This window comes from Myodes glareolus, chromosome 8 (assembly GCF_982192425.1).
Source record: "Myodes glareolus chromosome 8, mMyoGla1.1, whole genome shotgun sequence".
Classification (NCBI taxonomy): Eukaryota; Metazoa; Chordata; class Mammalia; order Rodentia; family Cricetidae; genus Myodes; species Myodes glareolus.
In genome coordinates this window covers 16,385,353-16,403,572 of record NC_142033.1, presented here as the reverse complement: position 1 = coordinate 16,403,572, position 18,220 = coordinate 16,385,353, and the positions used below count along the sequence as shown (strand labels likewise).

Genomic DNA, 18,220 nt, shown 5'->3' with positions numbered 1-18,220 from the left:
TGCTGTGGTACATGCAAACCTTGCCTGCTCTCCTATACAAAATAAATAAATGTAAACTTTAAAATGTCAAAAAAATTATAAAGCAAAATTAAAAGAAACCCTCTATCCTTTCTCACTTTCTCTTTTATTCATGGCCTCAGAATACCACACATCAGCTCTATTGTCGCTACAAATCATCCTGTCTCTAATCTCTATGTACCTGTCCAGGTAGGCACCGAAAAGCTTCACTCTACCTTCTCAGCCATGTTGGTACCTGTCACCCCTTCCCCATGTTATGCTAAGACTTCACAGGACAACATGCCATTCCCAAAGCACCGTCCCTCATACTCCTGGGAGTTCTAGGTCCTGGTCCTTTTGCCCAAACCCCTCTGCTCATTCCCAGAACCAATCTCCTTTCATTTCTCGCTCCCCAGCCAATGCTCTGTATGCCCTGCCATCCCAGTCCTGATTCTCTCTCTTCTCTCCCCTTCCTCCCTCATTATAAGAAGTACATATGAACTTCTTTTGGGGGTGAAGCAGTTTGAGATAAAGTCCCTTGCATAGTTCTGACTGGTCTGGAACTCCATAAATACCTTAAGCTGGCTTTAGACGTTGCAATGATTGTCCTGGCTCAGTCTTTCAAGTTCTGGGATTACAGGTATGTGTCATATGCCCAGCCAAATGCAAACTTCTTAATGACAATATTTTAAACTTTTTTATTTGTAAAATTTAGCATAAGGACTCACAGAAAATAACAGAATAACTCATTGAATAAATAAGTCTGTTAGATATTTTTCTGTGCCAACCACTAGCACATTGTACAAAATAAGGTAATAGATAGGAATTTGAAATATGAGTTTATCATTTATTGAAAAGAAACTTTTGTATGGAAGGAAGAAATGAAGAGGGGGAGATGTAATTAAATGCTCCCCTAAGGACCATTTTTTTCATATTTAAAATGATAAGCCCTTTTATAAAAGGATCATTTAAAACTCCTAAAACATAAACAGAGAATTCTCAACAAAGGAATCTAAAATGGCTGAAAGACATTAAGGAAATGCTCAACATCATTAGTCATCAGAGAAATGCAAATCAAAACAAATCTGAGATTCCATTTTATACCTGTTAGAATGGCCAAGATCAAAAACACTGATGACAACTTATGCTGGAGAACATGTGAGTGCAAGCTGGTCCAGCCCCTTTAGATATCAGTATGTCAATTTCTCAAAAAATTAGAAAACAACTTTCCCCAAGACCCAGCAATACCACTTTTGGGTGTATACCCAAAGGATGCTCAACTGCACCACAAGGACATGTGCTCAACTATTCATAGCAGCATTGATTGTCATAGCCAGAACCTGGAAACAACCTAAATGCCCCTTGACTGAAGAATGGATAAGAAAAATGTGGTACATTTACACAGCAGAAAAATATGACATTTTGAAATTTTCAGGCAAATGGATGGAGCTAGCAAACATCATATTGAGTGAGGTAACCCAGACCCAGAAAGACCATTATCATATGTAATCATTCATAAGTGGATTTTAAACATTAAGCAAAGGAAACCAGCCTACAAATCACAATCCCAGAGAACCTAGATAACAAAGACAACCCTACAAGAGACATACATGAATCTAATCTATATGGGAAGTAGAAAAAGACAAAATCTCCTGAGTAAATTGGGAGCATGGGGACCACGGGAGAGGGTTGAAGGGGAGGGGATGAGAAGGGAGGGGTATAGAAAAATGTATAGCTCAATAAAATGAATAAAAATATACAGTTTTCCAGTTCTAGTCCTCAAGAAAATGGAGACGAGAATCTAGGAGCCAGCACAAACCATCTATATTTTTATAAATCATGGAGGAATATTTGTGGTTGAGCTTAAGAGTGACTTCTCAAAACATGGAATTAGACTCATACTTAACATCTTTATCCATACCCTAAGTCAGTGGTCCTCAATCTTACTGGTTAAGTGACCCTTTAATACATTTCCCATATCATGGTAAGCCCAACTATATTATTTTCATTGCTACTTCATTACTGTAATTTTGCTACTGTTATGAATCGTGATGTAAAAATCTGATCTGCAACCCCTATGAAAGGGTCATTTGATTCTGTACTGACTGGTTTTGTGTATCAACTTGATACAAGCTAGTCATCAGAGAGGAAGGAGCCTCAGCTGAGGAAATGCTTCCATGAGATCCAGCCATAAGGCATTTTGTCTATTAGTGATCAATGTGGGAGGGCCTAGCCCATGGTGGGTAATACCATCTCTGGGCTGCTGGTCCTGGGTTCTATAAGAAAGCAGGCTGAGCAAACCTTCAGGAACAAGCCAGAAAGCAGCACCCTGGACAGCCTCTGCATCAACTCCGGCTTCCAGGTTCTTACCCTGTTGACAGAGGTTTCTGTCATGCCCAGTCTCCCAGCCATTCAGTCCCAACAAAACACACAGAGGTATACATTATTCATAAACTGGTTGGCCTATTAGCTAAGGCTTTTTATTAACCCTTATAGCTTACATTAGCCCGTAATTCTTGTCTGTGTTAACCATGTGGCTTCGTATCTTTTATCAGTGAGGCATCCTCATCGTCCTTCCTCTGTGTGTGGGTGACGACTGCAAACTGAGTCTTTCCTCTTCCCAGAATTCTCCTGTTCTTGTCGCCCTGCCTGTGCTTCCTTCCCAGCTACTGGCCAATCAGAATTTTATTAAAACAATACAACTGATAAATCTTTACAGGGTACAAGATCATTGTTTCACAGCACTACCCCGTTTGAGTTCCTGTCCTGACTTCCTTCAGTGATGAACAGCAATGTGGAAGTATAAGTCAAACAAACCCTTTCCTCCCAAACTTGTTTTTTGGTCCTGGTGTTTCATCACAGCAATAGAAACCCTAACTAATAAACTATGAAAGGTACCACAACCCATAAGTTAAGAATCACTGCCCTCGGTGATCCTTTGTAGCCTCATGACCCAAAATACCAACTGTACTCTAGACTTTTGTATCCACTCAATAGTTTCACAGGCATGGCCCAGTAAACACTTCACACTTCATTTATGGACCCTTACATCCAATTTTATTCCCATTACCTTACCCATAGCTTGGATCCCAAGTGTCTCTTGTGGATACAGGTGGTAAAGATTTACTCTCTGGGTGGGGTTGGGAGTCCTGGAGAGTACATAGAGCTTTTCAGAGATGGAACTTAGTGGGAAGTCGTGGGTTGTTGGTTACATGTTCTTGAAGAAAATTGCAGTATGTTACTCTCTTCCTATTCTTTTGCTTCTGACTACAAGGTAAATGGATGGCTCTGTGCTACCATGGCTTCTGCTGTGATATTCCACCACATACCCAAGGCAAGGAGGTTGTCTGCTCAAGCGTTGAAACTTCTAAACTTGTGAGCCCAAATGTTTTCTCTCAATTGTATGCTATCATAACGCAAAACGAATATGCCATCTTAGTCAGTGATACCATGAGTTCACCAGAAGCTCAGTCTACCCTTAGCTTCTCCCTCACCTACAGCATGTTTAATCCTGTAGCAGTGTGTAAAATACTCCTATGATGCCACTGTCTCAACTAATGCACTCTATTGAGACAACTGTTACTGGAAATGTTAGAAGATCTACGAACCAATTTCTCTGCATTTTACATAAGAATATTACATAACTCATCTTCTCCACACCATGCCAGCTAGGATGTATAGTTGCTCAGAAAGGTGGGTGCCAGGAATAGTACAGAGGCTCTCTTCAGAAGAAGTCTAAACACCTTTGCTTTTAGCTTCTTAGCTTCATGTTTCTTTTGCTAACACCACAAGGGCTACCAAATAGCCTGCCAAGAGTCTCGCCATGGTTTAGTTTTCTTCAGAGTCACAAACACTGGTCAGTCGAATCTAAATATGACTTTAGTATCTGCTATGGGCCTTTCTAACCTAACTTAGAGAAGCAAATTAACCTGATGTTACTAAAGAACTATAATAATTTTTAAATGAAGATTAAAGTTTATGTTTTAGTTGCATCAAACTTTGCAGATTGCTTGTGTGTGTGTGTGTGTGTGTGTGTGTGTGTGCGTGTGTGTACCTCCCACTGTGGCATTAGATAGCTCCCAATTTCTTGCTGAATCATCAGTACCGATAGAATGGGAAATTTTGGCTCTGATTTCTTTTTTTATTGTATTTTAGTTTTTGGTAGGGATTTGGGAGACCCTCTTTGAAATAAGAGAACACTGGGTTGGTCACCTAGGTGTAAGGGGACTCTTCTGAATAGGAAACTGGACTAAAAAGCAACTGAATGCTTCCTAATTAGTTCCTTTTTTTCTTGTGGTATAAAATTTTTAAAATTTTTTTATTTTTCCATTCAAAAATTTACACTTTCTCCCCTTCTCCCCGTTCCCCTCCTGCTCTCCCACTCACCCTCCTTCCTCCCACTCTCTCCTTAAGAGAGGGCAGGGAACCCTGTCCTGTGGGAAGTTCAAGGCCTTCTCCACTACATCCAGGCCTAGGAAGCTGTGCATCCATATAGACTAGGGTCCCAAAAAGCCAGTACATGCAGTAGAAACAAGTCCCAGTGCCTTTATCAATGGCTTCTCAGTCAGCTCCCATTGTCAGCCTCATTCAGAGAGTCCGGTTTGATCCCATGCTCGTTCAGTCCCAGTCCAGCTGGCCTTGGTGAGCTCCCATTAGAACAGGCACACTGTCTCAGTGGGTGGACGCACCCCTCGCAGTCCTGACTTCCTTACTGGTCTTCTCCCTCCTTCTGCTCTTCTGCTGTACATTGGGAGCTCAGTCCTTTGCTCTGGTGAGGGTCTCTATCTCAAATATTACCATAGAATCTTCATCCAGTGACGAATGGAGATAGGGACAATCATCAGTGTGATAGTGGGGCAAGGTCAGTTCAGGCACCCTCCCCTCTGTTGCCCAAGGACCTAGCTGGGGACATCCCCATGGACACCTGGAATCTCTTCTAGAGCCAAGTTTCTTGCCACCCCCCAAAATGGCTCCCTTAATGTAGAGATCTTCTTCCCTGCTCCTATATCCACCCTTCCTCCATCTCCACCCTACCACTTCCCCAAGCTTTCCCCAGTCTTTCCCTTTTCCCTTCTCTCTCTCCATCTCCCCTTCCCCCAACCCCACTCTCATCCCTTACCCCCACCCCTATGCTCCCAACTTTAGCCTGGCAATTTTGTTTGCTTCCAATTTCCAGGAGGATCTATATATGTTTTTCTTTGGGTTCACCTTGTTGTTTGGCTTCTCTAGGCTTGTGAAGTATAGGCATTAACCCTAATTAGTTCTTTAGGGAAGATGTAAACACAAACACTGAACTAGTCATGAGCGAAACCAAAAGAAAAACCAAGGGAAATTTGGGCTTCTATGGCAGGACCCGAGAATAACGTGCACCATTTTCTAAAATGAGACAGACCATAGACTGACCAGTTACTTCTGTTTCTCCTTTGCAGAAACGTTTTGGCTAGTTTCTTTTGTGTTTTCCATAATAATTTTAAAATCAATTAGTTGCTTCCCCCCAAAAGAAAAATAGTTTATCTGAGTTGTTTATCTATTTTTGCAGCAGATGCAGGGGAATGTTCATCATTATGGTGAGAGTTTCTGCCCAGAAACATGGTTGTCCATCTACTCCCTCTAGTTGATGTCTTTTGGTATTATGTTAGGGATATTTATATCACACTGATTTTATACCTTTCCTGCTCATGGTACCTTTTTATCTGCTATTAAAATGAGGTCTTTGCCCAGTGCTTTCTAACATGTTGTTAGATATATTGGGTATTTCTTTTTACATTTTCATTTTTTCCTTGGATAATTTAATGAATTATCTCTGTGTTTTAACAGTAAAATATTGCTATATGTATTTATCAAATGCATCTAAACTTTACTTTCATTAATCTTTTCTACTTTTGAATTTTTTTCTTTATGTAACTTTTAATAAGTTACATCAATGGTTTATTTTTTCTGATTTCTGTCTTATTGATTTAGTAACTTAGGTCTATGTATTATTCTTTAAGAATTGCTTTATATTTATTTTGTTAGATTTAATATAAACTGCTTTTATTATGAAAGTTTCTAGAAATTCTACAGTACTGTTTTTGTATTTCCTTTTTGATCGAATAATTATTTGAAATAGGATTTTTAAATGTTTCAGTAGGAGGGTCAATTTTATTTTTTGTCAATAATAATACCTTTGCTAAGTTGTGATCAAGGCTAATTATTTATGAATTATATAATTATCTGCTTTGGTATTAATGAAAATAATGCTACCCAAAATAATACCAGTTGAAAGTGTTGTCTGGCTACATAAAGCATATAATTTATTTTTAGAGTTTAATATGTTGTAATCATAAAATGTTATTTGTGTTTTCTGCATTTGACCTGTGATCTGAAAAGGGCAGATTAAGCTCAACAACTGCAGAGTATTTCTATTTATCACGAGTTGCATTTCTCCATTCTTGTTACTTACGTGTTTATGTTCACTTGAATTCATTTTCTTCATGACATCAATTTTATTTTGTCTATTTATATTCATTTGTGTCGCACCTTCTGTCCTCTTCCTCTCCCTTCTCCCTTCTCTTTCCTTCTTTTTTTTCCTTCCCTTTTAAAATAATTTTTGGGAGAAGGTTTTGGTATGTGTCCCAGGCTAGCTTTCTAGCCTAAAACTCGTTATGTAGCCTAGGATAACCTCAATTTGGAAATCCATTCCTCTGTGACCCAAGCCCTGGAATTACAGGCATTAAACATCACACTTACCTTACTCCTTTCCCTTTGCTTTTTAGATATGATCTATTTATGTAGTTCTGGATATCCTGGAACTCACTGTGAGAAAAGTTGACCTCAATCTGGAGATCCTCCTGTCCCTTCCTCCCAAGTTCTGGGATTGGAGACATGTGCCACCACACCCAGCCCACCTCTTTGCTTTCTCAGTGTACATCTTTGTCCTATTCATTACTGAGTTGCTCCTTCCATCATCCTTTGTAGGTGACTGAAAAAGTCTTTATTCACTTTTATGGTATATACCCATGGTCAGGATTATCAATGTACTCTCTATTCTGTTTTCCTTTTTCCTTTTAAGCTTTTCTGTCCTGAATATCTAAGATTTTCATTTTCTTCATAATTATGACATAGAGCATATTTAATTCTCTAGTTTTGTGTAATATTTATTAATACTATAAAAGAATTGGTAGAATGTTCTTGCTCCATTTCTGATTTCAGTTTTTGTTTCTTATCTGATATTAATCAATAAAACTCATCTTTAAGAATATTTATATTTTGAAATAGTTGCCTGTGTTATTGGCTTATTAGCTTTTAAAGCAACTTGTTGATACCCATTATTATGTATGAGCAACCAGAAGACTTGGCCTTCCCTTCCCATTCTACCTTTGTGTGTTACATTCTTTCTACATTATCTAAGCAAATACCATTTTCGTTTGTCAGTGTCTGAATCAAATTTTTGCTACTATAGCAGAATGCTGTAGCCGGTAATCTGGGAAGAACAGAGGTCATTTCTTTACAGCTTCAAAGAGTGAGTGTTACAAGATGCTGCTGCTGAAACTGTCTTTCATGAGGAGTCCAGTCCCCCAGCAGCGTTAATCACAAGGGGTCTCATGCATCAAAAAAGCACCACTGGTCCCACCAGTGTATCACTGCCATGGCAGTTAAATTTCAATATGACTTAGGAGAGAGTAAGCAAGCCGCAGAAGTCTGTCAGTCAGATCTCCACATGTTTCAAAGTCTTATTTCTGTAATAAAACATGTCACCTCTCTCTAACAGTGCTAAGGGTGCTTCTGCAAATGGGGTTGGTAAATCAGAGCACATGTCTTAGCAAGTTCTTTTCATTTATGAACAATATTCTCCAAGGTCATGAATTTTCGATATTGTTTGCAACTCTTAATCTTAATTTGAGTGGCTGGTGAGAATATTCTTGCATCCCAATTTTACATGGGAATTTTTCTATTTGAGGCTGGGGGGAGGGGAGAAGAGGTTGATGCTTGTTTATAAGAGTTTTTTTTCCCAATATTTAAAATTCAGAATCATTGCTACAATGCCTCTCAGTTTTGACCAGTATAGGCCAGTTTGGGTGGATTCATGTCACTTCCTTCTGGCTTTTATTACTTTAAGCTCCAATTAAAAATTATTATAATACTTGTTCATAATGTTCAATTTCCACAACGAATTGTTGCCTTTTGATATATCGATAAATTAGTTAAAACATGTTTTGATTTCATTTTTGTATACTTCTTTCTTATTTCTGCCACCTTTGAAGTATTTTCTTTAAAACTTTTCTTATGGTAAAGTTTGCTGCATCTTGTTCATAGCTGCCTGAGTGGGTAAAAACACGAGTCATCCTGACTAGGCTAGTCTTAGCCACCACTGGATCCCTAACTGTTTCATCACCTCCCGATTACCCTAGACTTGTCCTTCCTGGGGATGTTTATTGATGCTTCACCAAATCCTTATTTATTAGTCATCATTAAATGGATGGGTTTTTGTAGATTTGCTGTTTGCACGATACTCCTGCTTGGGGTTAGGGTGGAGGCACTGCCTGGCCTTCCCCTTCCCTGCAGTTCCCAGTGCCTCCTGCTGGGGTGACTCCTCTGTGTCACCCCTCCCTGGGCTGCTTCCTTCACCGCATTTGCCTCATCCTTCCTCCCAGGCCATGTCATAGCTTGAGATGACAGAGCTCCTCACCTTCCTTCTTACTTTCTAACCAACTCAAGTTTTCCCACGAAAGCTTCCTACTCCACTCCAGTCCTCTTGATTTTCCTAACCACAGTCCCTAACTTGATTGGCTTCATCGTCTCACTTGAAATGTCCTTTTCTTCCTTTTCCAAATTGTTATGCTTGGGAACATTAACAGATACTCTGCCTCCATTAGGAACCCGTTCCTGACACCCCTTCTTGGCCGAATTAATCTCTCACCTATTCTTCTGCAATACATTGCACGTTTGTAGAACATGTGTCTTGTTGCTGTCTATGTTTGTCTCCCTGTCATTACTACACCAGTGTGCCACCCTGATGCTAGTCAATACAAAATTTAAAGGGATGTCCTTCCAAGGACAGGCGACTTTTACTCTCATTGAGCCTAATATGGTTGTCCATGTATACAATTCAAAGGTAGAATTTTAACATTTTGGTTCATCTAGAATTTCTTTCTTTTTTTCTTTTCAAAGTGATTTAATCATGTCGAAGCAACTTTCCTATTTATGAGTATCAGCAAAACATACCTCAGGTTTAAAACCTTTGTGGAATTTGGGAAAATAGAGTAGCCGTTAATGGAGTCTCTTCTGCTTTTCAGGAGACGCCACAGTGACGATAGCTCACAGATACACTCCCAGAGAGCAACTGAAGGCCCATACTCAGCTGGCAGACATTATCATAGTGGCTGCAGGTAAGTCCGGAATGACTGTCATGTGGTGGAATGACATGGTAGAATCATTCCTGCCCTAATTTCTGGGGCACTTAGAGACACACATGGGCAAGCCTGTGACTGACGTCTGTGGACTGCATTTTGTCTCAGTGTGGTCACTGTATTATTGGCCTATTGTACCTGTGTTAGCATCTGTCACACCATACGGGAAACACTAATGACCTTGCAATGATAGATGAAGTCCCGGAACAAATGTGTACTTTTCCAGTAGTTTTGGCAACCGTGACTGAGCAACATGTAAAAATAGATCAATACTGGTTGGTAATGTCATGTGGTTTAGGGAAAAAAGAAACTGAATTTGATCTTGGAAACTGTGCTGGTGAAAAAAGAATGTCTAAGTGAGAAGGGTGCAGCTCTGCCTGCACCCAGGCTTGAGGCATAGACTTCAGAGTCCGGGCTCTGCAGGGAAGACCACAGGCTAGACCATGTCCTACTGTGGGCGTCTGAAGTGAGAACAGCGGCATTTGCAGAAAGGTGGTGTGTGAAATTCGGTGCGACAAACTGAAGGTCTCTGGTTTGCACGAAAGAAGAAGATGAAAAAATTATATTTTGTAAGGAATAAGGAAAAAGAAGAGTCAAACTTAACTTTATCGTATCAGGGCCCCATAAAGCCATAGTTCTTAAGCTGGTGAGCTCCCTGTCACTGTAGTTATTCTGAATAAAAATTTTAAAAAGTGTTATAGATAAATATTTGATAATTTTGAGAATTAACTCTTGCCATATTTTGAATGACTTAAGTATTTCATATTCTTTTTTAAATTGAACTTTGTTAAACTATTTTAACATCATTTACAGTCATGCTGCGTTAGGTAATTTTGTATTTAGTAAAGAAAGAAAAGTATGTGAAATATAGTGAGTATGTATGTTTATTGTAACATATTTAAATTTATTAGTTTTAATCAATAAGGTAAATTAGGTAACCTGAATGATATTTCAGATCCTAGGAAAGGCTAGAGTACAGACTTCATATGTGTGATTAATTTCCTTAGAAATGTTGAGGGTGGACTGCATGTAGCTGACTTTCTCAGACATGAATACTCTCAGAGAGTGAAGGGAAGATTGAATTTGACCACCAGTAATTGTTGTACTCTTGTGCAGCAGATGTTTCAAATTCTAAGGATGTAATACTTAATAACATGACAAAGTCTGCCAATTGTAGAGCTTATATTTTTGTGAGAAAAAGCAAAAACAAAACAAAACAAAAATCCCCGTCAATCTAAGACAGTGTTGGATACAGATAAGGACTTCAGAAAGAATGTGTCTGAGATACTATTTTAAATATTGATCCCTGAAAATAATTTTCAAGAAATGGCCAGTGAGTAGAGTCTCATTCCTGGCCGCTCATCTGCCCACTGCATCCACTCTACCTTGTTCTGCTTTGTTCCAGGGAGGCTGATGACTGTGGAAAGCCTGACCTGTAAATTTTGGTCACTGGCTTCTGCCTAGATTTGGCAATGCAGGCAATCTGAAGGGAAGAGAAAGAAAGCTCAGGGCAGGCTATCTCTTCTCTCTTCTTCCTCCCTTCTGCTACTCTCTCCCGTGTCTATGGCTCTTGTTTGTAATCCTCTTCTCACAGATTTTGCTCTCATTATAGCAGCAGTGGTGCCTTCCACCTGCTCCTTCAGGAATGGGATTGGCCATGCTTTCCCAATGTCTAGCACCTTAGGCTTTCCACAGCCCAAGCACAGCTCTGTAAAAGTTCCTTTATCACATAATAGTCTGAGGTGAATTTCGTGACCTATGTAAAGTGCAAGAAATATTTAGGGAAACATCTGAGAGAAGAACATTCCAAACTGCAAGAATAGAAATAGAAAGTCCTCACAGAGGGCTGTATGGTACAAAATGGAGATACTGGGGTACATGATGTACATAATGTACATTAATATATTATGAAGGATAGTGTCAGAGATACTGTGGGTAACGTCACCAAGGTCACCCATATGAGATCTTAAAGCTGTGGACATTGGTAGAGCCAAGGATGGAGAAGAGAGCAGGAAAGAAGCTCAAGCTTCTGAAGCCTCCATAGCCTATCAAGGACTGTTTCTAGAGATCCAAGAGCAGCAACAGAGAGAGAATATTATGATTTCATTTACACGATCCAGCATTTTTTTTCCAATTTCCTACCTTACTCGGCATACAGTGTTTATTTTTTTTTCTTTATAGTCAATTGTTGCACCCCTTGCCACAACTAAAGCTTGAATGATATATAACCTCTGTTGATTTCCTGTTTAGTTACATGCTACTGTTATTTTCCCAGCTTTGAACTTCACAGGTATTTATAAAATATGAATGGAGAGTAAATACTCCAAGTGAAATTATTGATAAAAAGAATAAGGTCAGGTTAAATTAGCTTCAAATAAACTTAATTAAATTTTTTCTTTTGTGGGCATTTTTCTGAATATGGTAATTCAAGGGGCTGTGATTTGTTCCTTGTAGAATAAAAGTGGAAGTATCCCTTTTCCAGAAGTTACTAGTAAGCTGCTGCACTTAATTATGCCTGAGAGGTTAGATTCAGGTGCAACGTTTTGAATAAGATTGACAGGAGCACGATGTATTTATAGATGCAATGAACTTTTTCAGAGCACAGACTATTTATCACCCAGTGGAACACTACTGGAGCAGCAGTGCATCCTGGGAGATGAATAGCATGTTGCTGTTTTAGAAACACGCCTACCCACACTTGAAGACTGAGAATGTGGTGAGTGGAGATTGGGAGTGGTAACCTTTCCCACAGGCTCAACTTATATTTTGAAAGTGCTGTTTTTAGAACTTTAAATCTTTGAAGAAAGAAAGTGAAGAAGACACCAAAAAATGGAAAGATCTCCCATGCTCTTGGGTAGGTAGACTTAACAGTAAAACTGGCAATCCTATCAAAAGTAATATTCAGATTCATTGCAATGCTCAGTAAAATCCCAGCAAAATTCTTCACAGACCTCGAAAGAACAGTACTCAGCTTCATATGAAAAAGCAAAGACCCCAGAATAGCCAAAACAATCCTGTACAATAAAGGAACTTCTGGAGGCATTACAATCCCTGACTTCAAACTCTACTACAGAGCTACAGTACTGAAAACAGTATTGGCATAAAACAGACAGGAGGACCAATGGAATCGAATTGAAGACCAGGATATCAATTCACATACCTACAAACACCTCATTTTTGATAAAGAAGCAAAAAATATCAAATGGAAAAAAGAAAGCATATTTAACAAATGGTGCTGGCCTAACTGGATATCAACATGTAGAAGAATGATAATAGATCCATATCTATCACCATGCACAAAACTTCAGTCCAAATGGATCAAAGACTTCAAGGTAAAACCTACTACACTGAACTTCATTGAAGAGAAAGTGGTAAGTACAATTGAACACATTGGCACAGGAGAACACTTCCTAAATATAAACCCAATAGCACAGACACTGAGAAAAACGATTAATAAATGGGACCTCCTGAAACTGAGAAGCTTTTGTAAAGCCAAGGACATGGTCAACAAGACAAAATGACAGCCAACAGAATGGGAAAGCATCTTCACCAAGCCCACATGGGACAGAGGACTGATTGCCAAAATATACAAAGAACTCTAGAAATCGGTCATCAAAAGAACAAATAATCCAATTAAAAAAATGGAGTACAGACCTAAACAGAGAATTCTCATCAGAGGGATCTAAAATGACTGAACAACATTAAGGAAATGCTCAACATCCTTAGTCATTAAAGAAATGTAAACCAAAACAACTCTGAGATTCCATCTTACACCTGTAAGAATAGCCTAGAATAAGCACACTGATGCCACTTATACTGGAGAGGATGTGGGGAAAAGGGAGCACTGCTGCATTGCTGGTGGGAGTGCAAGCTGGTACAGCCCCTTTGGATATCAGTATGGTGATTTCTCAGAAAATTAGGAAACAACCTTCCTCAAGACCCAGCAATACCATTTTTGAATACATATACCCAAAGGATTCTCAATGGTACCATGAGGACATGTGCTCAACTATGTTCATAGCAACATTGTTTGTCATAGCCAGAATCTGGAAACAACCTAAAAGCCCCTCAACTGAAGAATAGATAAGGAAAATGCGGTACAATTACCCAATTGTGTACTACACGACAGAAAAAAAATAATGACATCTTGAAATTTGCAGGCAAATGTATAGAGTTAGAAAACATCACATTGAGTGAGGTAACCCAGACCCAGAAAGAAAAATATAATATGTACTAACTCATAAGTGGCTTTTAGACATAAATCAAAGAAAAACCAGCCCACAATTCACAATCCCAGAGAACCTAGACAACAATGAGGACACTAAGAGAGACATACATGACTCTAATGTACATGGGAAGTAGAAAAAGACAAGATCTCCTGAGTAAATTGAGAGTATGGGGACCAAGAGAGGGGGTAGAAGGGGAAGGGAGAAGGGAGGGGAGCAGAGAATAATATTTAGCTCAATAAAAACAATGAAAAAAGAGAAAGTGTTGTTTTTAATGTTAACGACTTTTAAATAGGGAATCATGTTCCTCAAATTTTGCTTCTATTGACTATGATATTGAATGGATTTTTTTCTCTAGTGGAGAAACATTCCTCAGCATGGATCTGTGCTCATGTTTTGTCTTGTCATCATGACCAATGCAAATCTCCTATGACATGTCTCTTGTTCCTGAATCAAATCTTACGTCACCACAAGTCATGATGTCCAACACTGTCACCATCCTCGGGTTTCTCCCATGGGTTCTTTTTTAAATTCCTAGATCAGAATCGGGATTAAGGTGTTACGAAACATGGAAAGGCCAATAAAGAGGGTAGAAAAGGAAAGAATAGAGCTTATCCAAGATGAACAAATAGGGGTCAGGTCATAGGAAGGTGCCAGGGTGAGGTCTGGTTGATGAGTTTCTTCACTACAGCCATTTCCCCAGGAGGATCCTCTTACCACCAGAGGGCGCCAGTCCTGTTTTACATGTTGGTAGCTTGGCCATAGACTACCATGGCAAGAGGATATTTTGAAGGAAGAGGGTGGGAATGTATCATAAGTCCTGGTCTTGTATGTTATGCCTCTCACTAGTTACAAAGACTCATTGAGTGTTGGAGGACAGCCCAATATGAAGCCCTGCAGTCATCCAGAAGAAATAAATGTTGAGTTATGGGAATTTCCCGGGAAGAGCATTGAGACTTTATGAGAGACAAATAAGACTGTTTTTAAGTTTCCACTTTACGTATTAATAGTCATGAGGAGAATTTAAGGATAAAACAGGAAGATATTGGTAATTATAGTAATGTCATAAAGCAAGAATTTGTACTAAAAAGAAGTCTCTATAACTACACAATAGTGATAAAATATTACTAAAATGCCACATCATGCACCCTGGGCGGGAAATCAGCAAATGAAATTAGCATTGGGTATTAAATAGGTAGAGAGTGACCTAATGGCAAAGGTAGCCAGAACAGGGAGGGCTGGGTCAGTGTCACAACTAGAGTGTCAGCATATATGGAAGCAGCCCCATCTGGAAGTCAGGACCAGCAGGGGGAGGAGCGTGGGATGTGTCAGAAAGACTGATAATCTTCGAGAGATGCCAGTGAAGAATTTGGTGATGAAATCTGGAAACGGGCTTGCAGAAGAAGTGTAAAGAAGAAGTCTCTGTGACAATCCTGAGGCGTGAGTAATATTAGCTTATGTTCAGGCTGACTTCATCCCAGCAGACTCCCAGGTATTTATGCTATAGGTCTAACTGTATGTCACATAACTCTTGACCATATTCCCCCGGAACTGAAGTTTGGAATAAGTCAGAATTTCACATGAGAAAATCAGATCTTGTTAAACTATGCATTTAAGAGGAAGAGGTTTCAATTCTATAGGAAGCTACCGTCCTGAACTCATGAAGGTGCTCGGTTTCTAGGGCACTGAGTACTTTGTAGTTGTCTGAAGTCTTCTTTCTACATGGCAGGAACAGTTACTTCTTCTCCCTTCTCCTGTTTTAAAGTTCGGTGGGTACATGCTTAGAGTGACGTTTGGCACAGGACTGAAAAGAAAGTTCAGTCAGTAAAGTATTTGTCTTATAGGCACTGAGAGTTGAATTCACTACACAGAACCCACATGAAAAAAGTCCATTCTTAAAAGAATGTGCGTGCAATCTCACTGCTGGGGAGAAGGAGACAGCCAAGGTCCCAGGGTGCTCGCTGCCCATTCAGCCTAGACCATATGGTGAATTTTAGGACAATAAAAGACCTTGTGTTAAAAAGGAAAAGATGGATGGAATACAAGGAATGACACGGAAGTTAATCTGTTCTCTCTACTCAGGTACACAAAGGTGTACTCTTCTCCACTCCACCTCCACACTCAAGATCAGATACATAGCGCCTGCCAAATGAAGGTGTGATGCATTGGTTTCGAGATGATATCTGAAGCAAGGACTTCTTCAAATTGGCTTAAATTTAGCTGATACGTCTTAAGATTATAATCTTTATAGTATAAAATCTTTATTCTAGTTATTGGATGGCTTATATAGTGTAACATTATTTTGAGGAATTGCTAATATGTCTAGGTTGCCATTGTATTATAAGTAATAGATTCCTGTGAATGAAATAAGTTGTTTGCAAGGAACTGATCGTAATGTTAAGTCGTGAACTTGAGTACAAATGTTAGGATTTAGGAAGTTGGAGGTTGAAGACAAAATAGACTTTTACAGATGTCTAAAGTGTCCAGGGGCAAGGAGTAGTGGAGGGCAGGACAAATATCAGATTTGTCACCTTAAGAAGGGACCGCTGCCTAGAATAGGGCGTGCATTATGACAGTTGCAGTCCCTCGGTTCTCTTCTATGTTGTGCTCCAAGGAAGCTCTGGGATATGCTGAGTTTGTGAAATTCTTGGAATAATCATTATTCAGACAGGACTGCAATATTTTATGGAACTTCCCAAAGTGTCTCTGCCCATCTGAGTAACTCAAACTGGCTTCAATTCTGAGATGGGTACCAAATCACAGGCGTGTTCACTTCTGGGTTCCGGTGTTGCGGTGCTGAAAATGGCACCTTGTCCTCTAACCTTCTGCTCCGGCAGCTGATGAACCGCCATGACACTGCCTCTAGCATATCCATTACAACTCTTCTAATGACAGACACTGTCATATTAGAGAGGCCAGATAAGTGGTCAGGGTACTGGTTTGGAATATGCAAACACTTGGATAATAAGATGACCAGTTGACTTCCTCTCAGCATTCCCCCATCTTAGGTAGATTTCTTTTAACCATCATCCTAGGATCTCAAAAAATTTTTCTCTGGAATACTTCTCATTCCTTGGATAGGGTTAGTAATTTTCAAAATGACTGAACACTAAAATTCCAAGGGCTGGGCATGGAGATAGTCAACTCAACGTTTCTGGCTCACCCTGGGTGTATAGAGTTCACATAGTGAACACAAACGTACTGAACAATGTAATGACGCCACACTAAAACAATCGTTCTTCCAATGGCCTGGTTTTCCTTCCCCAGTTTCCACCATAAACTCTGCTTCTCCAGTTAGGATTCCTTCCCTCCTTTAGCAGAGATTTGTTGGCCATCTTTAATGGTATAAAGGAATGTGCACAGGTCCTGGGAAGTGGGAAAGATTTAAATCATAACTGTACTGTTTATTGATTTGTAACTTGAACATGTCATCCGATCTCTCTGAAACTCACTGTCTCTCTTCATATTCAAATCAACAGTATATAGAACTCCACTCCCATAAGCAGTTATTATTCTATAATATTCTGACCAGAATGAGGTAGAATCTCAGTGTACATTTTGATCTTACTTTACTTTAGCAATGGACAAAGAGGTTAAACATATTTTTTGTCTTTATGGCTCATTGATTATTCTTTTTGTGAACTTTTATCAAGTTCGTTTGCTTATTTATTGACTGGCTCATTTCTCTTTGGGCGTATGACTTTTGAAGTTTATGTACATTTTAAGTATTAACCTCCTATCAGATGAGTCACTATCAATGGCTCACCCCATTGCTCCTTTCTCTGTTCAGAAGCTTTTACATCCAATGTGATTCCATTCATTATTTCTTACTTCCATCCTGAGCCATTGGAGTCCTATTCACAAAGTTGGTGCCTGTGTCTCCACTTTGAAGTGGGCTTTTGTTTTTTTGTTTGTTTTGTTTACAAACTTTCAAATAGAAAGTTTCAAACTTTCTGTTACTACATTGAAATCTTGGATAAATTTTGAGCTTATTTTGCATAGGGTAAATATAGTAATCTAGCTTTATTCCTTAGACTGGCATGACCCCAATGGGGCCCAGGTTGTCATCTGGTGATTCCTGAAGGAGATAATGGTGCTGTAGGAGCTCGCAATGCCTGGCAAGCCGCTGGGGTGGAGGGTTGCTTCATTTTTCTTCTATTGAATAGCCAGTTTTCACCATTTATAGGATAACACCTCCCTCCCCAACACACACACACACACACACACACACACACACACACACACACACACTCCCCAGCAGTGTATTTTTTGAAACATTTGTTGAGGTGGGCTTATTTCTGGGTACTTCATAATATCATGCAGGTCTGTATGTCTGGCTTTGTGCTGCCTGTTTTTATTATTATGATTCCATGGTGTCATTTAATATTGGCTATTGTGATACTGCTAGCACTGTTCTTTGTAGTCAGGATTGCTTTGACCCAGGGAATTTTGTGATAGCATATGACTTTTCGGATTTTATCTTCTAGTTCTGTGATGAATGCCAAAGGAATCTTAATCAGGATTGCTCTGCAGATGACGTTCTGTAACGATCATTTTTGTACTACTGATCCTGCCAGTCAACCAATCATGAGTGAGAGGTCTTTCAAT

The 18,220-nt window shown here is 39.4% G+C and overlaps 1 protein-coding gene across 6 annotated transcripts in view; it reads left to right on the top strand.

Moving 5' to 3' along the window:
* Positions 1–18,220, top strand: part of Mthfd2l (methylenetetrahydrofolate dehydrogenase (NADP+ dependent) 2 like) — a 146,814-nt gene that overhangs the window by 35,701 nt on the left and 92,893 nt on the right. For all 6 annotated transcript variants that reach the window (XM_087908871.1, XM_087908869.1, XM_087908868.1 and 3 more), the window contains exon 6: positions 9,273–9,365. In XM_087908871.1, the coding sequence (XP_087764997.1) occupies positions 9,273–9,365 (93 nt within the window). The remainder of the gene's footprint in view (positions 1–9,272; positions 9,366–18,220) is intronic.